This window comes from Silurus aristotelis (genome assembly GCF_946808225.1).
Source record: "Silurus aristotelis genome assembly, chromosome: 3".
Classification (NCBI taxonomy): Eukaryota; Metazoa; Chordata; class Actinopteri; order Siluriformes; family Siluridae; genus Silurus; species Silurus aristotelis.
The window spans coordinates 9,547,109-9,570,110 of record NC_139576.1 but is presented as its reverse complement, the minus strand read 5'-3'; the positions used below and the strand labels follow the sequence as shown (position 1 = coordinate 9,570,110).

The following is a 23,002-nucleotide window of genomic DNA, read 5'->3' as shown; positions in this document are numbered from 1 at the left end:
AATTCTCTCATACTGACCACTAGATGTTCAAAATGCACCTCATGGCAAAGAACTCTGAGGATTTGGGCATTAGAACTGTTACTCTCCAAAAAGAAGATCGGTTACACGCTAAAACTGAGTTACAGTGCAGTCATCATTTACATTTACATTTAGCAGAGCGACGTCCAAAAGTGCTTTGAGTCTCTAGCAATAAATAAATCTACACTTGATTACAAACTTAATATAAATCAGCCTACAACTCTGTTAAAAATTTTCTTTTTTTTAACAAAGCAAACTTGGAAAGTGTCAGGGGTCATACAGAGGTTTTCCAAGACGTGTTCCGCTCGGAACAGACCTCACAAGGGTCGATCAAATATGTTGAGTGTTTGTGCTGTGCATCAGGTGCAGAAGCTGCTTAAAAAAACAGACACATGAGTGCTGCAGCATTGCTTTGGAGGTTGCAGAAGTGGAAGGTCCACTTGTCAATCACAGAAGGAAGCCTTCTTTAAAGCTGGACAAAAGGAAAGCTCACAAACAGTTTGATTTTTTTCAATTCTTTTTATTGAAAAATCAACAATTACAAATACAAAAATGTAAACATAAATTCTCAATTTTCCTTTTTTTAACAAACAAAGAAGAAACACCCCCACCCCCCAAAACACAAACAAACCCCCAGACAAAGACACACACACACATGCGCACGCACGCACACACACCCCACATCCCACTGCTTAAACAACTGAAGAAACAAAATAAAGGTCATGCATACAGTCCAATTTTGACCAATTTAGATCCTTAAGCAAGTAGCACCCGTAGTCTCCTAAAATAAGAAATAACAGGTTGCCACTTGCAAAAAAAAGGGCCAGTAGAACCCCTCAGTGTATATTTTATTTTCTCCAACTTAAGAAAAAACATTAAGTCTTTAAACCACCGAGAGATGGAAGGACATCCTATTGTTTTCCAGTGTAGAAGTATGCAACGTCTGGCCAATAAAGATGAGAAGGCTAAAACATCTTTGTGTACAGAACTCAGTGATACCGACTCGTTGGTAACCCCAAATATAGCGATCAGTGGGCATGGCGTCAATTGCACTCCAAATATCTAGGACATAATGCTGAAAAAACCTGTCCAGAATGCATGTAATTTCGGGCACAGAAAGAACATATGACTTAAATGACAGGGGGAAGCATGACATCTGTCACATCTGTCCTCAACCCCAGGATAGATTTTCGCCTGTTTCGATTTGGAAAGATGAATTCTGTACATAACCTTAAACTGAATGAGACTGAGGCGGGCACAGGAAGTGGTAGACCGTAACCTATCTACGGCCTTCTCCCATCGTTCATCGCCAAACTGCAGCCCCAACTCCTCCTCCCATGCAGTCCTGGTTTTATCTGTATTACAGCTTTTAAGAGATAAAATAAAACTGTATATCCGGGAGATCAAACTACGCTGGTGTGGACTAAACATGACTAAACTCTCCCAAGGTTGCTTGGGGGGTACAGAGGGAAAATTGGGGAGGCATTTAGATACAAAGTTGCGGACTTGGAGATATCGAAAAAAAAATGAGCTGTAGGCAGCCCATACTCCAAGGATAGGCTGGCGAAACTTCTAAAGACGCCATCTTTGTACAAATTATAAAGTTGCTTGATGCCTTTTTTGTGCCATAGCGAGAAAGCTGAATCCAAAAGTGACGGGGGAAACAAATTATTTTTATCCAAGGGACTCAGTGCTGATAAAGCCTTAAATTTAAAGTGACGCCTAAACTGAAACCAAATCTTAAGTGTGTTCAGTACGACTGGATTGTCAGTATATTGAGATGGTTTGACCGGAAAAGGTGAGCAAAGCAGAGCAGATACAGAGGATGATCTACAAGACAGTAGCTCTAGATTGCACCAAGTGGATTCTGCTGAATTGGACCAAAAGTTCAGTTTTTGGATATGTGCAGCCCAGTAGTATATTTAAAAATTGGGCAAAGCAAGCCCACCATTGAGCCTACATCTCTGCAATAAAGTCTTACGGATTCTGGGCGGTTTTTCACTCCAAAGAAAAGAATTAATGATTCTATTTAAAGAATCAAAAAAATACTTGGGTAAAAATAGTGGAAGCGATTGAAAAAAATAAAGAAACTTGGGCAGAACATTCATTTTAACTGCATTGATTTTTCCTGTTAAAGACAGAGGTAGACTGCTCCACCTCTGAAAATCCGACTTCATGTCCGCCACAAGCGGAGCGAGATTGGCATGAAAAAGTCTGGGTAAGGAACGGGTCACCATGATACCAAGGTATTTAAAGCCTGAACAGTTGAATTTGAATGGCAGATTCAGACACTGAAGTTGTAGAGCGGTATTGTTTACCGGAACAAACAGTTTGATATATACATATATATATATATATATATATATAGTTCCAATAATTCATGCTCTTGAACAGATTCTGTTTGTGGGCTTTCTTGTGAGAAAGTATATACATAAATACTTTGAAATAAAACTATACATTAGAAATAATTTGCCTCAATGCTTCGTTAATTTAACTAAACATTAAACACTGTGTTTCTCAGGGACCATTATTACTGACGCACTCCCTGCTAAAATCTGGAGCTCTGCAGAATAAAAAAAAAAAGGAGGATCGGACAAAAACAGTGTGGTACAGAGGTGTAAGGAGAAGATTTAGGCCAAAGAAAATGGCAAAAAGATTCCTTAAAAAGTTTGGGATTATTTCAACCTAAAACATAAAGCAAACACCGTACAGTGTGGTTATAATTTTTTTAAGTAATTTGAAATGTATTGTGCCCCTGCAGAGCAGAGTAGCGAAGCAAGTTTTTAAAGCTGGCGATAAATACACAGATTTAGTTTGTGGAAAATTTCAATGAGTTTTTAAGGAGACGAGAAAACCACATCACGGTACTGTGAGAGATTTAAAAAATAAATACACGAGTAAGAATAATTATAAGTTTCATTAAACAAATAGTTTCTCATAACCTACTGTACGTGGCCACTGCATGTATCTGGAATATGGCAAATGCACTAAATGGGTTTGGATTTCACTTATATTCTTGTATGCAGTTTGAGCAATACAAATTTACATTTTATTAAAAAGAAAAACTAATTAGTTGTTAATTTAAAAAACCTATATATTTGTGTGTGTGTGTGTGTGTGTGTGTGTGTGTGTGTGTGAATGTATATAAATTAAAGTAGGAGTTATTCAAACAAGATTTATTTCCATTAAAGATTTTCTTTGTCATACCAACAACTTAAAGTATTGATAACTGTTCAAGGATTTAATTGAACCTTCTGTGGGTAAATTAACAATTAAACAGGCCTGTCACTGGAAAAATACAACTACAATTTAACAAAACCTTTGAATTACGATATCTGAAGAGACAACTGCTTAAAGTAGTAAAGGTGCAAAAAATACACTAAACTAAAACAGTGTTATATTCAAATATGTTTAACAGCTTTTACTTTGTTTAGGTTACTTACAGGTTTTTTTTTTTTTTTTTTTTGCAAAAAAAACAAAACAGAATATCTACATTTTCAGGTAGAAGCTGGGATCTCTGAGCATTTACACTATCCGCTGGTGTAGAAAAAAAACGTGTTCACTGGGAAACAGAAGTTGCTGGAACTGTGAGGTTCGCCTTGGCAAGAAAAAGAAATGGGTACATTTGAGCATTTTCTTTCCAACATTTTACTGCACAGCAAGTGAGGGGAAAAGAAGTGTCCATTTTGTACATGTCAATCTCTGCTTCTATACTGGATTTGGGCTGTGTAACTGCAGTTTTAGCAAAAGACAATCTTCCAGTGTTGTCTTTTTTCTTGGTGGCTGTTTTTGCTCAACTCTGTGTACTGCATCTCTCTGATCAGTGGGATCTCCATCACTGGCACCACCCAACCTTTTTTGCTCCATAATGCCAGCCTTAAAAACAATTAGTAATCCAGACATACCTGCTGTAACTGGTTTGATTGCTTCTTCAAGTGGTGGAAAACCTCTTCGTGTTGATCAGAAAGTAGGTGCGGCAACAGACACAGGTCCATGGCAGTACTGTCTAGAAGATAATCCTGTACCTCTCTGTATCCGCCTGAGAGGTTTTAAAGGATGGCTGTCTTCGTGTTAGCTATAGTTGTGGAGTCCTTCTCATACGGTGTCATGCTCTGTTCTATCATTTTAAGGGCACAATGACTGACAGGATGGCAGTCTTTTCATCAGACAGGACAGTGGAGGCCTTTTTTCAGCAGTTTAAGCAGCTTTACTATTTCTTCTGCATCCCTGATGTCGGCACTGTCTATAGTATGAAGTTGATGGGCATTTTTTAACAAAACACCTAATATAAAGTGCCAACCCGGCTTCTCTTGCTGCCACCTCTATGTTAAATGCATTGTCAGTAACTATAGCAATGCTTTTATGAACCCTTTTAAACTCCCACTCTTTTAAAACTTCGGCTATGTTTGCCCCAGTATGCGTGTCAAAAAGCACAAAGTCTGAAGCACAAACCTTTACATATGCCGTGACTGTGATGTAGCCCTGTACAGGCCACGAAGTCCACCGGTCAGTTGTTATTGCCACATTCTCAGCCTTTTTTACACAATCTACAACTTTTGCCTTAGCTTCGTTATACAGTGCTGGAATTACCTTACAACTGAAGCGCGGGTGTGACGAAATATTATACCTGGGCTTCAGTACTTTAACCAATTCGCAATATCCAACATTGTCAACCACAGAAAATTTTCTTGTGACTTTTGCTATCAAAAACTCAGATGCACTTGGTTATTTCTTGAGCTCTGTCACTCGAATGAGACCACGCTGCAGCAAAACTACACTGTACAGATGTTTGTCCTTTTACTCACCTTTTCACTTCCAGTTGCAGTTTGTCAATGTGATAGCGTTTTAATGTTTGTCGTTTGTGTTTTGTCAGTTTTTTTTTTACCGTCCTTTTGAGTGACTGGAAAACAAAAATGCTGCCAGAAGTCAGACTTATAAGAGTACGGGGCATCCTTTTGCTTTGCGCGATAAATCGGCACACCCATATATATATATATATATATATATATATATATATATATATATATATATATATATATATATATATATATATATATATATATATGAAAATAAGTATTTGAACACCCTGCTATTTTGCGAGTTCTCCCACTTAGAAATCATGGAGGGGTCTGAAATTGTCATCGTAGGTGCATGTCCACTGTGAGAGACATAATCTAAAAAAAAAAAATCCAGAAATCACAAAATATGATTTTTTAACTATTTATTTGTAGGATACAGCTGCAAATAAGTATTTGAACACCTGAGAAAGTCAATGTTAATATTTGGTACAGTAGCTTTTGTTTGCAATTACAGAGGTCAAACGTTTCCTGTAGTTTCTCACCAGGTTTGCACACACTGCAGGAGGGATTTTGGCCCACTCCTCCACACAGATCTTCTCTAGATCAGTCAGGTTTCTGGCCTGTCGCTGAGAAACACGGAGTTTGAGCTCCCTCCAAAGATTCTCTATTGGGTTTAGGTCTGGAGACTGGCTAGGCCATGCCAGAACCTTGATATGCTTCTTACAGAGCCACTCCTTGGTTATCCTGGCTGTGTGCTTCGGGTCATTGTCATGTTGGAAGACCCAGCCTCGACCCATCTTCAATGCTCTTACTGAGGGAAGGAGGTTGTTCCCCAAAATCTCGCAATACATGGCCCCGGTCATCCTCTCCTGAATACAGTGCAGTCGCCCTGTCCCATGTGCAGAAAAACACCCCCAAAGCATGATGCTACCACCACCATGCTTCACAGTAGGGATGGTGTTCTTGGGATGGTACTCATCATTCTTCTTCCTCCAAACACGTTTAGTGGAATTATGACCCAAAAGTTCTATTTTGGTCTCATCCGACCACATGACTTTCTCCCATGACTCCTCTGGATTATCCAAATGGTCATCAGCAAACTTTAGACGTGCCTGGACATGTGCTGGTTTAAGCAGGGGAACCTTCCGTGCCATGCATGATTTCAAACCATGACGTCTTAGTGTATTACCAACAGTAACCTTGGAAATGATGGTTCCAGCTCTTTTCAGGTCATTGACCAGCTCCTCCCGTGTAGTTCTGGGCTGATTTCTCACCTTCCTTAGGATCATTGAGACCCCACGAGGTGAGATCTTGCATGGAGCCCCAGTCTGAGGGAGATTGACAGTCATGTTTAGCTTCTTCCATTTTCTAATGATTGCTTCAACAGTGGACCTTTTTTCACCAAGCTGCTTGGCAATTTCCTCGTAGCTCTTTCCAGCCTTGTGGAGGTGTACAATTTTGTCTCTAGTGTCTTTGGACAGCTCTTTGGTCTTGGCCATGTTAGTAGTTGGATTCTTACTGATTGTATGGGGTGGACAGGTGTCTTTATGCAGCTAACGACCTCAAACAGGTGCATCTAATTTAGGATAATAAATGTAGTGGAGGTGGACATTTTAAAGGCAGACTAACAGGTCTTTGAGGGTCAGAATTCTAGCTGATAGACAGGTGTTCAAATACTTATTTGCAGCTGTATCATACAAATAAATAGTAAAAAAATCATACATTGTGATTTCTGGATTTTGTTTTTTAGATTATGTCTCTCACAGTGGACATGCACCTACGATGACAATTTCAGACCCCTCCATGATTTCTAAGTGGGAGAACTTGCAAAATAGCAGCGTGTTCAAATACTTATTTTCCTCATTGTATATATACCATGACTTCATTCATCAGAATCAAAAGGTCAATTTTTCACAGCCTATTTGTTCTATTTAAGAATATGATAGGAGGGCACTGTATATGCTTTATTAACTTTTAACACTGACCTTTTATGCTGCACTATTTCCAACAACCAGAATGTCATTTATTTCCAGAAAATAAGGCTAATATGAAATATTAAGCACAATTTTCTGCCATAAAACACTCCTTCTTTTTACTGTCTATTTAAAAATAACACTTTTTCCTTTTTTACTGAGATGAAAATAATTTAAAACCTGTTAGCAACACGAGCAGGGCGATTAAAATGCTGACTGTGGTGCTCAGACTCACACGCTGCTTATTGTCATGACAACATCGAGGCTAAGCCTTGCTCCATGCAAGCGCATCATTTTGATCGGATTACGATAAATGTGCATACTGTATAAAAGAGGATTGTCTTCTCTGCAGTGTCCAGTTTAAGATACACCTGAGGACAAAATACTGAGGTGACACAAAAAACTTTTTTTCCATTATTTCATTTACTTTAAAATAAAAGGATTTAAATGTAAATTCTTTTTAATGTGTAATATTTACTATTCTGCATAGATTCTAGGTCTTTATGTAAAGCAGTTGTGTGATATTGACCAAGTTAACTGCTTTGCATAAAAGGTCAGCTTTCCCTCATGGTTGATCTCTGCTATTAAAAGTGTGTTTAAACAGTCCAATAAAATCGATCCGAAATGCATCACAAAAGCAAGCAAAAATTGGGTCAAATCAAATGAAATTCATGTCTGTGTTATACAAAATTTCTACTTTTCACCCGTGCATTTTATTATAGAAAAGCAGAAGAAAAAAAAACTAGTGCATTTGAAATCTATATTCAAAATAATTTTGTATGAATTTAAAGGAGATTAAAATCTGACTCTCGCTCGCTCTCCCAATAAAGGCATTTGATCAACATCACATTAGACCTCATCAACTTTCCTGCATTCCTTTATACATAGCTTATTACTGTGTATATAGGCACTGTTTGATTTAAGTCCAGTGGCTTTAATTGTCATTTCAGCCACGTTTCAACAAATGAAACATTAACAAAACTAGTTAGGGGAGTATTAGCTAAGTGGTTAAGATGTGTATATCTGACCAGAAGGTCATGAGTTCAAATCCCCTTGCTTGCATTTCTGGGCCCTTTAACAAAATCTTTAATATTTATCTAATAAAATGTAAGAAGTGCTGTAAATAATGACCGTATGTTTAGTTATTTTCAGAGGACAGTAATTCAGTAATTCTGTAATTGACTCCTTTAAAATATATCCAAGTTTCATTTCTACAGTATTGTACCTTGAGAAGATACTAAAAAGGATACTGAAATGTGAGGGGTGTACTCACTTATGTGAGATACTGTACATTTTCTCCAGGACCCTATATTCATCTTTCCATCTGTTTGTCTGTCCATCTGTCTGTCTATGAATGTATGTATGTATGTATGTATGTATGTATGTATGTATGTATGTATGTATATATGTATGTATGTATGTATGTATGTATGTATGTATGTATGTATGTATGTATAATTGTATGTGTATGTATGTATATATGTATGTATGTATGTATGTATGTATGTATGTATGTATGTATGTATGTATGTATGTATTAATGTAAGTGTATGTATATGTATGTATGTATGTATGAATGTATGTGTATGTATGTATGTATGTATTAATGTAAGTGTATGTATGTATGCATGTATGTGTCTGTCTGTCTGTCTGTCTGTCTGTCTGTCTGTCTGTCTGTCTGTCTGTCTGTCTCTTTCTCTCTTTCTCTCTCTCTCTCTCTCTCTCTCTCTCTCTCTCTCTCTCTCTCTCTCTCTCTCTCTCTCTCTCTCTGTCTCAGGCAATGGTGGACAAAGTACACAAAGCATGTCCTTGAATAAAAGCAGAGATACACTCGGTAAAATATTACTCCAGTAAAATAAAAGTGCTCCCTTTAAACTTTTACTTGAGTGAAATTACAAAGTTTGCCTTCAAATTTACTTAAGTATTCAGAGAATTAAATTCTAATGTATTAAACTTTAAGAACCAAGAACCATAAAACTCCTCGGCTAATTGTAGCCATAAGATACATACAGCATCTATATTTTTATAATATACGTCTTCTAAATGAGTCTTTTAAGCTGCACTGGAGATTCTTCTCACTGACCTCAGTTCAGGACCATTTCAGTACAATGACAGAAATTTTATGACATCACCTTATTAAAGGTAACCAAATCTATTAGTGCAGTTTATCTACAATCCATCTAGACCAGTGAGGCTGTAATTGTTTTGTTGCTACAAACATTATGATAAACTACATACTATAAATTATAATGTTATGCAAACTGAAATATTGTTGCTCTGTCTTTTACACTTCTTTGCCTTTTTTTCACACAACCCCCGCCCCTCCTTTCTGAGAGTATGATTGAGGAAACTTTGGGCGGTGGGTGTAAAAAAAATCCCCCGGCAAGATGGCGCTTTGCGCGGCTGCACATGTTGCGTCTGCCTGAATCCGTCACTACCAAACAGCATTCTAAACAAGTTCAAAAACAGAGTGCACGCTCTACCCTGATTGGTGGATTGCTGTGTGATTGACCAGTTAAGTTTTTATATATAAAAAAAAATATATATATATAAATCTGTAGCTAAATACATTATAACATATAATTATATTAATAATAAGATATAAACCTATTAAAAGATCAAATAAATGATCCGATGACACAGATGTAGACAGAACGTCAATGATGACGTTAGCTGAACAAAACACTTCTGACAGATTTTTAAAAACGCTGATGTTTTTTTCATGTTGTATGAATGTTGTTAAATCGTCTGCAATTTACCAGTCGTGAGTGCGGCACGGCTGATCTGCATTAGGGTGACGCCCTCAGAACTCAATTTGTCTGTTTGTTTGTTTACTGAAAAACATTTATGCTTCCATTACTTTTGCACCAAATGAAAAAAGTACAACCAAGGAGGGGAAAGCTGTCATGTTCTTGCATCAAAGTGTGTGAATAAATGTTTTTTGATATCCATGTGTTTCCAAACTGCTGCTTGTAGTGCATCTTCATTGAGGGTGTCACAGCATGATTGGCTCGTCATGTTGTGAGTAATAGGGGAGATAATATTACAACCTACCCCCACAAGTTTGCTCTCTTAGACTTCTGGCCATACTCAGCAGGATTCAAAGTTACAATTTGCAGAAATTAGCATATTGAAACACACAACAGGGCCTGAATAGACAAAATGTGAAGTAAGAACATTGAAAATGTGATTTAGATGTGAGATAAGTGAGGCCTAATATCCCTCCCTGAAGTCATGCTAAAAAAGGCAGCTCATCAGATGAAGCCTGCAAAACCAAATTTCTTTCCATCCCAGGTGATTTATCTCCATGTTAAGATCTTGTGATCTCTATGGACAACCCATTGATCTCCCCTTCGGTCGCTGAACATAACCTTGGAGTAATCATGAACAATCAACTGTCCTTTTCTTCTTACATTGCTAATCTAACATGCCAATATCGATTTCTCCTTTACAACATCAGGAGAATTCGTCCGTTTCTTTCTACACAAGCCACTCAGATGTTTGTTCAATTCCTTGTTATGTCAAGAAAGGACTATTGCTGTTTTGCACAAACCCTTTTGTTTACATTTTGTGTATTTGTCCTACACTAACTTGTGTTGTCTTTGCACTGTCTGTCGTTGCATTGTTTGCACCAGGTTGCACACGATGCACTTTATGTGGCGAGGACACTTACTAGTCTGCACAACTCTGTGTTTTCTGTTATGTAGCTTTATGTTGTTTAATGAAGCACCAGGTTTCAGGAGGAACGTTGTTTCATTTCACTGTGTACTACATCAGCTTTATATGGTTGAAATGACAATAAAAGGTTCTTGACTTGACTTGACTTGACTTGACATGGAACTCGCTCCTTGAAGGTCTGCTTCGGAAAAACCTTCAACTGATGCAAATGATGCAGAATGCAGCCGCACAACTTGCAGCATTACAGCAATATGCTCCCTTCATCCTCGAGAACTGCTGGATTGGTACCTGGATCTTTCATAGTGCAAGAAAGGCATTTCTACTGTCTCTTCTCTGTTTTACTGTCTCTTTCTCTGTTTAAACTTCTATTTAAAGGGTCACTAGCTTTCTTCAATTAGTGTCTAAAGACCTGTCTATTCTTTAAAATTCTTGAAGTTGCTCTCTAAAAAATACTTTTCTTCCAAAAGGGTTTTAGACTGGTGGTATTCTTAGAGTGGGTTCTAATGAACCAGTATTAGATATATAGATATTATATATATATATATAGATAAATGCCGTAAATGTAAATGTTAAAAAAGAAGAAAGGAAGGAAGGAAGCAAATGGTCCAAAGCAGCATGCAGGTAATTACACAACACACTGCATTGAAATGATCTTTCTGCTGTAACTTGTCTTAATAAAACACCTTCACTTGCTCAAATTTATGGCACTTATTTTTTATTTATTTCAAAGTGATTCTTTGATACTTCTGAGACTGTTTACTATGTTTTTTATGTTAAGACTTCGAGACTGTTTTCTACGTATGTTTTCTATGTTTCTATGTATGTTGTGTCTTTTGTTGCCTTTTCGGCAAGGTCACCCTTGAAAAAGATATTTTCAGATATCTCAATGAGATTTGTATCCTTTTAAAAAAAGATGACTAACTCTATTTAAGTGTCTGTATGTGTAATTGGCTGGCTGAATAACTGACTGGCCATTTAAATAACTATTTAACTAAATATTTTGTGGGAAAAAAAAGTGCTAATTTCCTGCATTATCAGAGACTTTTGAGAGACCAAGTACTTTTAATGTTCAGTAATACCCAAGCGAATTGTTTCATGACTGCTGTGCCCTCATACACAGATATCTGTGTATGAGAACTGAGATTGTTATCCTGTTTAATAAAAGTTTTTATCTTTGTTTGTCTGTCTGTCTGAACGTCTGATCTAATTTACTTACTAACTATTTTTCTAAAAAGTGTTAATATCCTTTATGATCTGAGACTTTTGAGACAAATGTTACTTTAAATGTTCAGAAATACCCAAGAGAAGGGTTTTGATTTGGCGTGATCTCGATCGCTGTGTCATCATGCCCATGGACAAAGTGTTAATAGTAAAGCCAGGTTTGGAGGTACTGTTTGTGAAAACTCAATGCCTTGTGAGGTTTTCAGTATTCCCATATCATTAATAATTCCTCATTACTAAACCTGTCAAGATTTGGGTCAGCTGTGATGGGAATAGAGACAAGAGAAAAATGGGAGGGTGAACCGTGTAGTGAGTGTTTATGGCACTTAAGTGTTAAAGTGCACTACAGATAACACACAGTCTTTATAATCATCATGAAGATCTGACTGGAATTTCAATACTGGTTGAAACCTTTCGTTCTGCATCAGACATTTTCTGCAGTTATCAATCATAAGGAGCACATTATCATGAATGACCATTGTTTTGTTTTTTTGTTTTTTTCGATTAATCAACTAACTTTTACAGAAACTGTCCAGTGTGAATACTAACAGAAAGATCGTCGGAAATGAAGGTTTATATTCTATTTACTGTGCAGTAGAAAATTCACTTTACATTCACACAAGTATCACACAAGAGAAATGAGGCACTTGTGTTTGTTTCATCATTTCTATGCAAATACAACCTGTACAGTATCTAATGATCTGATTACACTTAGAGTGTGTGATCAAAGCACACTTGCCATAAACGGAGGTTCTGAAGATTCAGTTCCGTTATATTGGTTTTATTGTCAAAATCTAGGCCACATTATGAGTTTTATTCAATTTTTATTATCTATTCTATTAGTTAACACCAATAAACTAGAATAGGTGTCGTGTAATCCGAATAGACACAATAGCAAAGTATATTTAATACAAAGTTAGACTTGTTTATTCAGCTTGCACATTTTTTTTTTCTATGTCCTAACCTTATAACCTTCTACTTGATGTTCCTTTACAACAGTGTCTGCGCATTATTTTTCAATGCCATAGCCTTCGAACTATTTACTTATGCTTTTCAACAATGTCCACACATCTCTGCATTGCTATAGCCTTTATATTTATTCACTGTATATATGTTTACAGTGTATGTAATTTATATGTAATATATATAATTACATGCTATACACAACGTATACTAGATATTTATCTGCACTTGTCTATTTGCACATTATTTTTATTTTTTTTCTGGTAGAAGACAAACTGCATTTTGTTGCTGTGTACCTGTACTATGCGATGACAATAAAATTCTATCTATCTATCTATCTATCTATCTATCTATCTATCTATCTATCTATCTATCTATCTATCTATCTATCTATCTATCTATCTATCTATCTATCTATCTATCTATCTATCTATCTATCTATCTATCTATCAGGCTACAGGTGACGATCAGCAAACAACAATGCAATGGGAAGGAGAGAACGAGAAACAAGATCAAAACTGTAAAACCAAGAAGGATGAAACTAAAACGGCCGTGGAAAGCGGAACTGTGAGTGTTACTTTGTGAAATACGGGTATATACTATGTTGTATACACATTTAGTCTATAATGTACATAGAAAATACATCACTATATAAACCAATGTTGACACTACCATGGTATGAAGAAACTGTTTGCATACACAAACCTATATATGTACACCACCTATTACATATTTTACCTTGGTCATAGTTTGAGTTATAAACATTATACTATAAAAGGTTATTTGCTATACAAGGGTTCTACATATTATATTTTGTTGGGAAAATATTTTATCAGCCAAATACAGAAACACAGAGATCTATATATACAACCCTAAAGGACTTCTTTTTTAATAAAACATAGCCGGTGAGCCACCACTACCCCAGAAACTAACTATAAGAAAATATAAATACTCGTATTTCAAAACACGATATACTGTATATTATATACACCATATGAACAAAAGTTTGTAGACATCTGGCCATAAGATTTCTATGTGCTTTTTGAGCATCCCCATTTTGCAGCTATAACAACCTCCAGTCTTCCGGGAAGAAGTTTTACTAGACTTTGGAGTGTGCTTATGGAGTTTTGTGCTTAATCATGTAAGGTGAGGTGGCCTGGGGTGCAATCAGCATTCCAATTCATCAGTAGGGTTGAGGTCTGAGCTATATAGCAGGCCACTTGAGATTTTTCACTCCAAGCCATAGAAACCATACCTTCCTGTAGCGGGTACAGGGGTATTGCCATGCTGAACAGGTTTGGGTCTCTGATTTCAAGTGAAGGCCTCCAACTATGTGGTCACAGTTTGGAAGTGGTTGGAAAGGTCAGGTGTCCCAATACTTTTGTCCATTTAGAATTACTATATAGAATAAAATGTCACACAGGGTCTTTTTCTATGCCAAAAATAAACGTCTGTCATCTATTCCTATATTTGTATGCAATCTCCGAGCATCCAGTTTTGCTGCCAGCAGCAGGTGAATGTGCGGATAGCATTACACTATGTACAATCTCCTGTAATATGAGAAAAGGAGCACAGTGAACCCTGCTGTGAAGCATTTTTAAACCTTAAGCCGCTTTGAAATACTAATAAGGTATGATTTCGAGAAAAGCTTAAAAGGTGAGGCCAGCTGAGGACACTGCTGTCTCCCAGTGTTATTATCCTCTGTACCCAGGTGCACCCTAGGCCAGTTATTACACTGATAACAACAATGCATGCAATCTAGAGAGATAAATATGTTTTCTAAAGAAAGAGAGCCACTGAATTGTTGGCACCCAGTTACGGCTGATATGAGCTTAAGACTAAAATAGGCATTGTGTACATACAGGTTTTCTCACTCTCACACACACACACACACACACACACAAGAAAACTCAATTGCCTTCAACTTTTTGCTCGCTCACACTCGTTCTCTCACTCACCTCCTTTCTTGTAGAAAACCAACTCGGTCTTGAATTCCCGACGGTCATCCAGAGCGCTTTGGATCTGTGCCGTCAGCCCGTCGCTCGTCTCGGGCCCGTACAGAAAGTTGCAAGCACAACTCTTTTGCATCAGCTCAGCACGAGCGTAGCCTGTCAGCTCACAGAACCCGTCTGAGCAGTACACGATGGGGTAGAGCGACTGCACCTGGGCATTCCCCAGCACAAAGTTGCTGTCTGTGAAAGAGACAGAAGGGGATTATGGGAAAATTGTTTACCATCATGTTTAAGAAGCTGTTCATTATGTGAGTGATTTTCCAGTACAGCAGACAGATATAGAGTAATGCCCATAAATAGTATGATTACTGGCAAGAGCAGGTTTTATGATGCATATGTTAAAATATTATATAAAAGAAAAAAACACACATTCCCTAAAATGAGGCCTGTCCTTTTCACTTTCTCTTGCTATTTTGTCTTTATTTAGGCAGAAGTACACTTCTCTGCCATCCAAATATCTTTCTGACCAGCATTTCTTCCTCTGCACTTTACATTACATTTACATGTATGCCATGTGGCAGATGCGACTTATCCAGAGCAACTTACACATTTTATTCATGCAACTGTGCAGTTAAGGGCCTTGCTCGAGGGCCCAGCAGGGGCAGCATGATGGTCCTAGATGTTGAAATCATGACCTTCCAATCCAAAGTCCAAAGTCTTAATCACTAAGCTACCACTTCTCATTATATTATATTCATGCAGATACTCTTTTCCAGAGCAATTTATACCTTTGTCTTTTCTACAACTGAGCAGTTGAGGGATAAAGGTGCAGGGATTTGATCTTTGATCAGATTTCCAACATGTTAACCACTGATCTACAACTTACTGTTGATTCCCAATATTACCTTAAATGAAGAACAGTATTAGTAGGAGCAGTAAAGCCAACACCACTGTCTGACAATTGATGTTAGGCACAATATATCACACTGAAAAACACGATATATTTAAATAAACAGAATTCATGCATGGATCAATTGAATTAATTAATAATGTTTAGGAAACCTTCCTGTAGAAAGCACTGTTTTTTTTTTTTATATTATAGACAGAAACAGATCACAGAAGACAAACTCTTAATTGGAAAAAGATTCTTTCATTTATATACATTATATGGACAAACGCATGCCTGACTTATTCAGCCATGTGTAATTCTGTCCCAAACTGTTAACACAAACTTGGTTTGCAGAAGAGTGAAGGTTAATATAACAGCAATGGGACTAAATGTGAAATGGGATGTTTAAAAAGCACATATACTGTAAATCTTATATCAGGTGTCCATAAACCTTTGCCCATATAGTGGGCAGGAATAAATCTTGCTGATTTTATTGTATTGATTGTTTCAGTCACTATTGTGGTTTCACTCCTATAGTTCTGGATCTGAAATGCGGTACCAAGTGCTGTTTTTAAACTTTAATTAGATGTTTATTTGAATCAGCCAAGTATTTTTCAGTTCCCTGATTATTCTTGAAATCTATAAAAACAACAAATCAGACAACCTCAGATCTGTGTATAGATAATAATAATCTAAACGGGTGGTCTAGTAATTGACATTAAATGTCTCCATAACCTATATCGACCACATTCAACTCATCACCAATACATCCCCAGATGTGGTCAATGCAGCCTCATTATTATTATTATTATTATTATTATTATTATTATTATTATTATTATTATTATTATTATTATAGTACTACTACTACTACTACTACTACTACTACTAATAATAATAATAATAATTAATAATAATAATAATAATTATTATTATATTGTTGTTGTTGTTGTTGTTATTATAGTACTACTACTAATCATTATTATTATTAGTAGTAGTAGTAGTAGTAATAGTACTATAATAATACCAACAACAACAACAACAATAATAATCATCATCATCATCATCATCATCATCATCATCATCATCATCATCATCCTCGTCGTCGTCGTCGTCGTCGTCGTCGTCGTTATTATTATTATTATTATTATTATTATTATTATTATTATTATTATTATTATTATTATTATAACATATCTCTCCTGTAGCTTTATTGCTTGCTAGTGTGAACACATTGCCACATAGGAATGGCATTGTTTTGTACTGGACTTTGTTGGTCAGAATTTCTTTTTACACACTGAAATATAAAAAATTCCATGAGCTACACAAATGCACCTCTAAACCTTCCCCAGTTTCCTTCAAACAAACAGTACAGGTTACAGCAGTGCAGAAAGACATCAGGGAGCACTGTCGTCGCAAGAAGAAGAACAAAAGGCATGAATCAAGCCCAGAAAAATAAAACAGCAGGACCAGCCTTCTGTGTTGAAAACAAGCAAAATCAAAGCATAGCCTGAGACCTCTGCATGTGTTACTGACACTGAGTTTTCCTTTGTGTTCTGTAGAATTTATTTAACATAGATAAATAGATGGGTATTTTCATCCAATGGAAATGTATTCTGGCAGAAATATTAATATACTGTATATGGCAACCCAACTTATTTCAGGAGTTTTTTCAGGAGAAATACCCTATAAAGACAAAACCTTTTCCAGCCATATGTGGTTCCACGTCAATCTGTTACCACAAACTTGGAGGGACACAATTGTATAAGATGTCTTTGGATGCAGTAGCATTAATTTTACCTTCACTTGAACTAAGAGACCCAAACCTATCCGGCCCATTTGCACAAAGCCAGCTTCATGACGATATGCTTTATATGAGCTCTGTAGACCTCTGATCTAAACCCTATTAAACACCTTTGTGATGAACTGGAAGACTGTCTGCACCCCAGCTCCTCACCTCATCCACATCAGTAACTGACTAAACTAACACCCTAGTGGTTGAATGAGCACAAATCTCCACAAGCACACTCCAAAATCTAGTGGAACCACTTTTTAGAAGAGTGGAGTTTATTATAACAGCAAATGCACACTAAATATGGAATGGGATGTTCAAAAAGCATATACAAATCATATTGTCAGGTGTCCACAAACCTTTGTCCCTACAGTCTAGAGCAGGCTAATCAGCTCTGTTCCATGCATTTTTCAGCAGGATTTGCAGCAAAATGACGATGACAGAGGGCAAGCAGCGCTTTTTTTGAACCCCAGTTGAGAGAGGCGCATAGACAGGACGTCAGCACGGCACCCGTCTGCTAAAGGGAAATGAGAAAGGGAAGAGAGGAAGGGAGCGAAATGGAGGACAGAAAGCTGCCAAATCCACTCTCATGGAAAAGACAGTGAGTGAAGGAGACGGGTGCTGATGCACTGATTAGTGAGTTGAGCCACAGAAAAAAGAATGAGCAAATAAAAAGATGTATAATAAAGCTTGGAGGAATCTCGATAACACTTGGTTTTGGAATTTTTCCACGCACATAATAGCAACAACATGAGGCCTGCGTGAGCACACTTAAGCTCTACACAATTATTAGATAAGACTATAAGTTCTCATTAAATACGATTCATCTGTTTCAGGGCTTTCTGTGTGTACTGGGCCCTAGATTTTAAGTTTTACACTGTAAAATTAACTTTGCGTTAATGTTCACATTGAACACCAGAATGGAGAAAAGTGTGGTCTCTCTGAGTTTATACGGATATTCAGTATTTCAGATTCCACTACTGATCTTCTGGAATTTTCCTCACACAACAAAACACTGAAAACATCCTGGATGAAAAAGGTCTACAGGCTGAAACGTCGTGAGAATGACCAGATAAAGCACATTCTAAACATCATGGTTTTCAGCATTTTAAAAAAGCCACTTCTTGAGGAGGAATGGGAAAGTATCAGCCAGAGAATTTTGTGTAGCACATGACATGTTTTTCCTGTATCTTAAAGATTTCTAGTCTTTGTGTGGATGATCTGAGTTCTGCTGTAAAATCTACAACACATCTGACATATAATTTCTCTGTACAACTTCACATCCAAGGTTAAATATTTTTTTTTTTCATTATCAATTTTAAAACAGTTCAGAGATTTCCCAGCGTGCATCACTCTCTGGACTGCTGGCCTTGACTCCAGCTGCCGAAAAATTTAATTAGACAAGGGCGTCCTTTAAAACGTCTAAATCCCAACAGTATGCAACTGACAAATTGAGGTAGGGGCAGTTAATATTCAGTCTTTAAATTGTCCCTTTCTTTTAATAAAAAATGATATTCAGTTCAGGGGGGAAAAAATCCATAATTGTGAAAAATGATTTCATAAGAAAGCATTTTAATAAGTCCAAGAAACTGAGAACCTGCATGATTTATCACCATCGCATTATTGCATTGCATTATTTCTCTTTTCACATACCTATTCTCATTATCCTGCATGCAGCTGGCCAAATATCAAAAATACGGCCACAGCAAAACAGCGAAATAGCACAAAATGATTCCTTTATAATTCATACAATAATGAAGAAATCCCATTCATGTACACACCATTCATAGTAGTATGTGCTGACTTTAATATTCAGACGGTCAAACTTAATGAATCAGCATTTCATTGAGACTGAATCAAGGATGTTTTGGGGGAAAAGAGCATTTACTTTTAAATACTCAATTGAAGTGTTCTCATTAAGGTGCTAATGCAGCCATTCAGGAACGAGAGTTTCTGTAGGGCCACAGTAGCAGTTTTGATGCAATTTAACTCTCTGATAGATAGAAATGGCATTTTATAACAACATTCTATAACATCAGATTTGTAGTTTTGGGCTTTAAAAAACAGTGGGTATAAACTATAAGCTATAATATATGAGCAAAGGTTTGTAGACACCTGACCATAAGATTCACGTGTTTTTTTTACTTTCCTTCTCCATTTGCTGTTATAATAATCTCCACTCTTCTAGGAAAACGTTCCAAAAGTTCCAGATTGGATTCAGCCACTAGGGTGTTGTACACAAGTCGTGCGATAAGGAGACCCGGGGTGCAGTCAGCATTCCATTTCCTCCCAAAGGTGTTCAATAGAGTTGAGGTCAGCGCTCTATAGAAGACCACTGAAGATATTCCACTCCAATCCATGCAAACCATATCTACATGAAGCTGGCTTTGGGCAGTGTAACGTATGGGTCTCCTGGTTCAAGTTAAAGGAAATCACAAGGGAAAGAACCACATAAGCCTCGAACCATTAAGTGTCCTCAAACTTATAATTCATATAGTCTGGGTAATAAAATATCAGCCATCATAGGTGTATAGTAACATCAATAGAAGGTACAAAGGTCAGTCTAATTTAGTTCCATGTATTGAACTCCCAAAGGAATCCCAAAGGACCTGAGCTCAGTAATTTTGGGATTTTATGTTCCTGGCCTGATAAATGCTGTTGTTCGCTTAAAGCCATTTTGTAAAATGGAGAAAAACTAATAAAAAAGGTAATCAGGGTACATCTACAAGTCTCCACATTTCTGTGCTCACATTTCTCGCTATGTTTTATAATAAACACCATTTGCGAGGAAAGAGAAGCTCAGTGGTTAATACACAGGTTGTGAGTTGAAATTCAAACACCAGCAAGCTGCAAATGATGGGCCCTTGAGCAAGGCCCTTAACTGTTCACTTGTAAGAGATCATGCTAAGTCACTCAGGTCAAAGGCATATGCCTACAGTAGGTCATAAATATTAATTTGCCTTTTCTCTGCTTTAGTTATTTCCAAGACTTAACTACTGTTTGTGATTTTTTTAATTGGTTATTTGCAGGTTTGTTTTCACTTTAATCAATTGTCTTGATGCTGGAACCTCGCACCTGCTGACTATATTTTCTTTTCACGGCGCTTTTAGACTATCGCAGACGGTGCTGTAATTATTTGTAATGGCTGTACTCAAGCATGTTAAAGTTCCTTAGTGTAATAAACTTACTAAATTAGCTGCTTAATCAATAAAAAAACAGTCTCTTGTTCTTTGTATTACTTTGTTGTTGCTTCTTTCCATCTAAAACCCGAAAGAACTCTTTCTTTTTCTCTTTTGTTTTTTTACTCGTTTCAAAATATGTAGCCGAGCATTGATCAGCTGTCGATGTGCTTCATCAGTGAGCGCAGCCCATTGCCTTTCACCAAGTAATAAATTGAATAGTTTAGCTGTAAGGGTGAGTGTAGACTTTAAGCATCTCAAAGGATTTCTGGAGTCTGGATTTATTTGGTGTTTTGGTTTATGAATGCCGTGTCTTAAATCACTATTACGAGCGAGAAACCTGACCCGAAACATCTCGCTTACAAATTACTGTCATGTTCAAGGATTATCATACACAAGTAGCTGTTTTGTTTGCCAATAATGCAGATTGTGTTAAATGATGTCCAGTTGCAGGTGTGAGGTGCATCGTAATGGAAGCATCTTACTGAGCAGAACCTACAAAAATCCTGCACTGCTGCAGAACTTTCATAAATAAAAGAGCTGCTGCCCATAAATGATAAGTTAGTGTTAATGTGAATGTGTGTGTGTGTGTGTGTGTGTGTGTGTGTGTGTGTGTGTGTGTGTGTGTGTGTGTGTGTGTGTGTGTATGTGTGTGTGGATCAGAGAGGAACAAAGAGTGAGAGAGAATAATAAAAAGACAGACATAGAGATAGAAAGCAAATGAGAGAAAGTGATAGGGATACAGGGGAAAGGGGAACGAGAGAGACAGAGCATGAAAGAGTGAGAGAGTGAAAGAGAGAGTGAAAGAGAGAGAGTAAAAGAAAGAGTGATAGAGAGAGTTATAGTGATGTGGAGAGATAGATTGATAGAAAGAGAAAGAGAGAGAGAAAGGAAGAAAATGAAAGAGAGGATGAAAGAGATGTGGAGAGAAAGAGAGAGAGAGGGGGGAGAAAATGAGAGAGTGAAAGAGATATGGAGAGAAAGAAAGAGAGAGAGAGAGAGAGAGAGAGAGAGAGAGAGAGAGAGAGGGACAGAGAGAGCGAGAGAGGGAGAAAATGAAAGAGATAGTGAAAGAGATATGGAGAGAAAGAAAGAGAGAGAGAGAGAGAGAGAGAGAGAGGGACAGAGAGAGCGAGAGAGGGAGAAAATGAAAGAGATAGTGAAAGAGGTGTGAAGAGAAAGAAAGATGGAAAGAGAGAGACAGAGAGACAGAGAGAGAGAGAGAGAGAGAGAGAGAGAGAGAGAGAGAGAGAGAGAGAGAGACTTTTGCTAAAAGTTTTCTCATTTCTTCTTTGGGATACAAAAGGCTGGGCTGTGGAACTTGAGACTGTACTTGTGAACTTAGAAAGAAAAGAAAATACGCTTCACTTTAAAAAAGTGGTTAAAATGTTGAAAGTCTGACCGGAAGCTTGTGGGATCAAATCCCTGTGCTGCCCATCGAGCACTTTAGGGCCCTTCAACAAGGCCCTTAACCCTCAACTGTTCCGCTGTACAAATTTACAAAAGCAACTGTGTCTCTCTGCATATGGGAGTCTGCCAAATGCTGTAAATGTAACTGTTTTGGAAAGTGTTTTATGGTTCCTTACTGTTTTACACCATTTACAGTTACTAATATTAAAGTACATAAGAAGAAAATGAAAGGATGTCTTGTATTTGTAAATGAACAGAATGTCTGGTCTCAGTCTTGACATGGACTCAGTCTTGGCTAGTGGTCCTGCATCCAACGCTACTGACAACAACTATGTGTTTTTGTTTCGCTGGTGTATCTCTCTAACACCTTGCAGTTTAATGGGCGTGTGCGCGCGTGTGTGTGTGTGTGTGTGTGTGTGTGTGTGTGTGTGTGTGTGTGTGTGTGTGTGTGTTCTACAAGGTTAGTAGGAGTAAAAGTTTTGGTAATCCTGTTTTTTAAACCTGGGCCTCACACAGGCTTAATGCTAGCTGGCAGCTATGGATATTACATACTGAACTGAGAGGTAGAAAACACAACAGATGCTCATAAAGGCACACACAAACGCACACACACACACACGCACGCACGCACGCACGCACGCACGCACGCACGCACACACACACACACACAGTATATACGCAAATACAGCTGTTATTTGGGCAAACACAACACAATGTCGACAGCAATGTCTTAAAAAAACTGTTTAAAAAGGGATTGTGTGTGTGTGTGTGTGTGTGTGTGTGTGTGTGTGTGTGTGTGTGTGTTTCAGTAGTCTTGTGCTTCAAGGGCCCTTTGTTTTGTCATTTCGTTCTGCAGATATCCTAATCCATGTCTGGTGGAAATACGACAGAGTATCAAAGCATCACAGCATCCATTAGCTTTAATGTAATTCCAGTTCATGATGGTTGGCTATGAAGGGGAGACGGACGAATAAAGATGAAAGATGAAGGAAAAATACATCTTCTAATATTCCCTAGCTATGAATCTGATGCGGGATCTTCCTAGAACGAAAGAAAGACTGTGATTTCCAGGTTGTAATATCTCCACTAGTTAATATAATTTGTATGTGCTCTTTGAACATCCAGTTC

The 23,002-nt window shown here is 37.4% G+C and overlaps 1 protein-coding gene across 1 annotated transcript in view; it reads right to left on the bottom strand.

Moving 5' to 3' along the window:
- Positions 1 to 23,002, bottom strand: part of kcnh3 (potassium voltage-gated channel, subfamily H (eag-related), member 3) — a 169,646-nt gene that overhangs the window by 61,793 nt on the left and 84,851 nt on the right. The window contains exon 3 of the mRNA XM_083536939.1: positions 14,611 to 14,844. Within this exon, the coding sequence (XP_083393065.1) occupies positions 14,611 to 14,844 (234 nt within the window). The remainder of the gene's footprint in view (positions 1 to 14,610; positions 14,845 to 23,002) is intronic.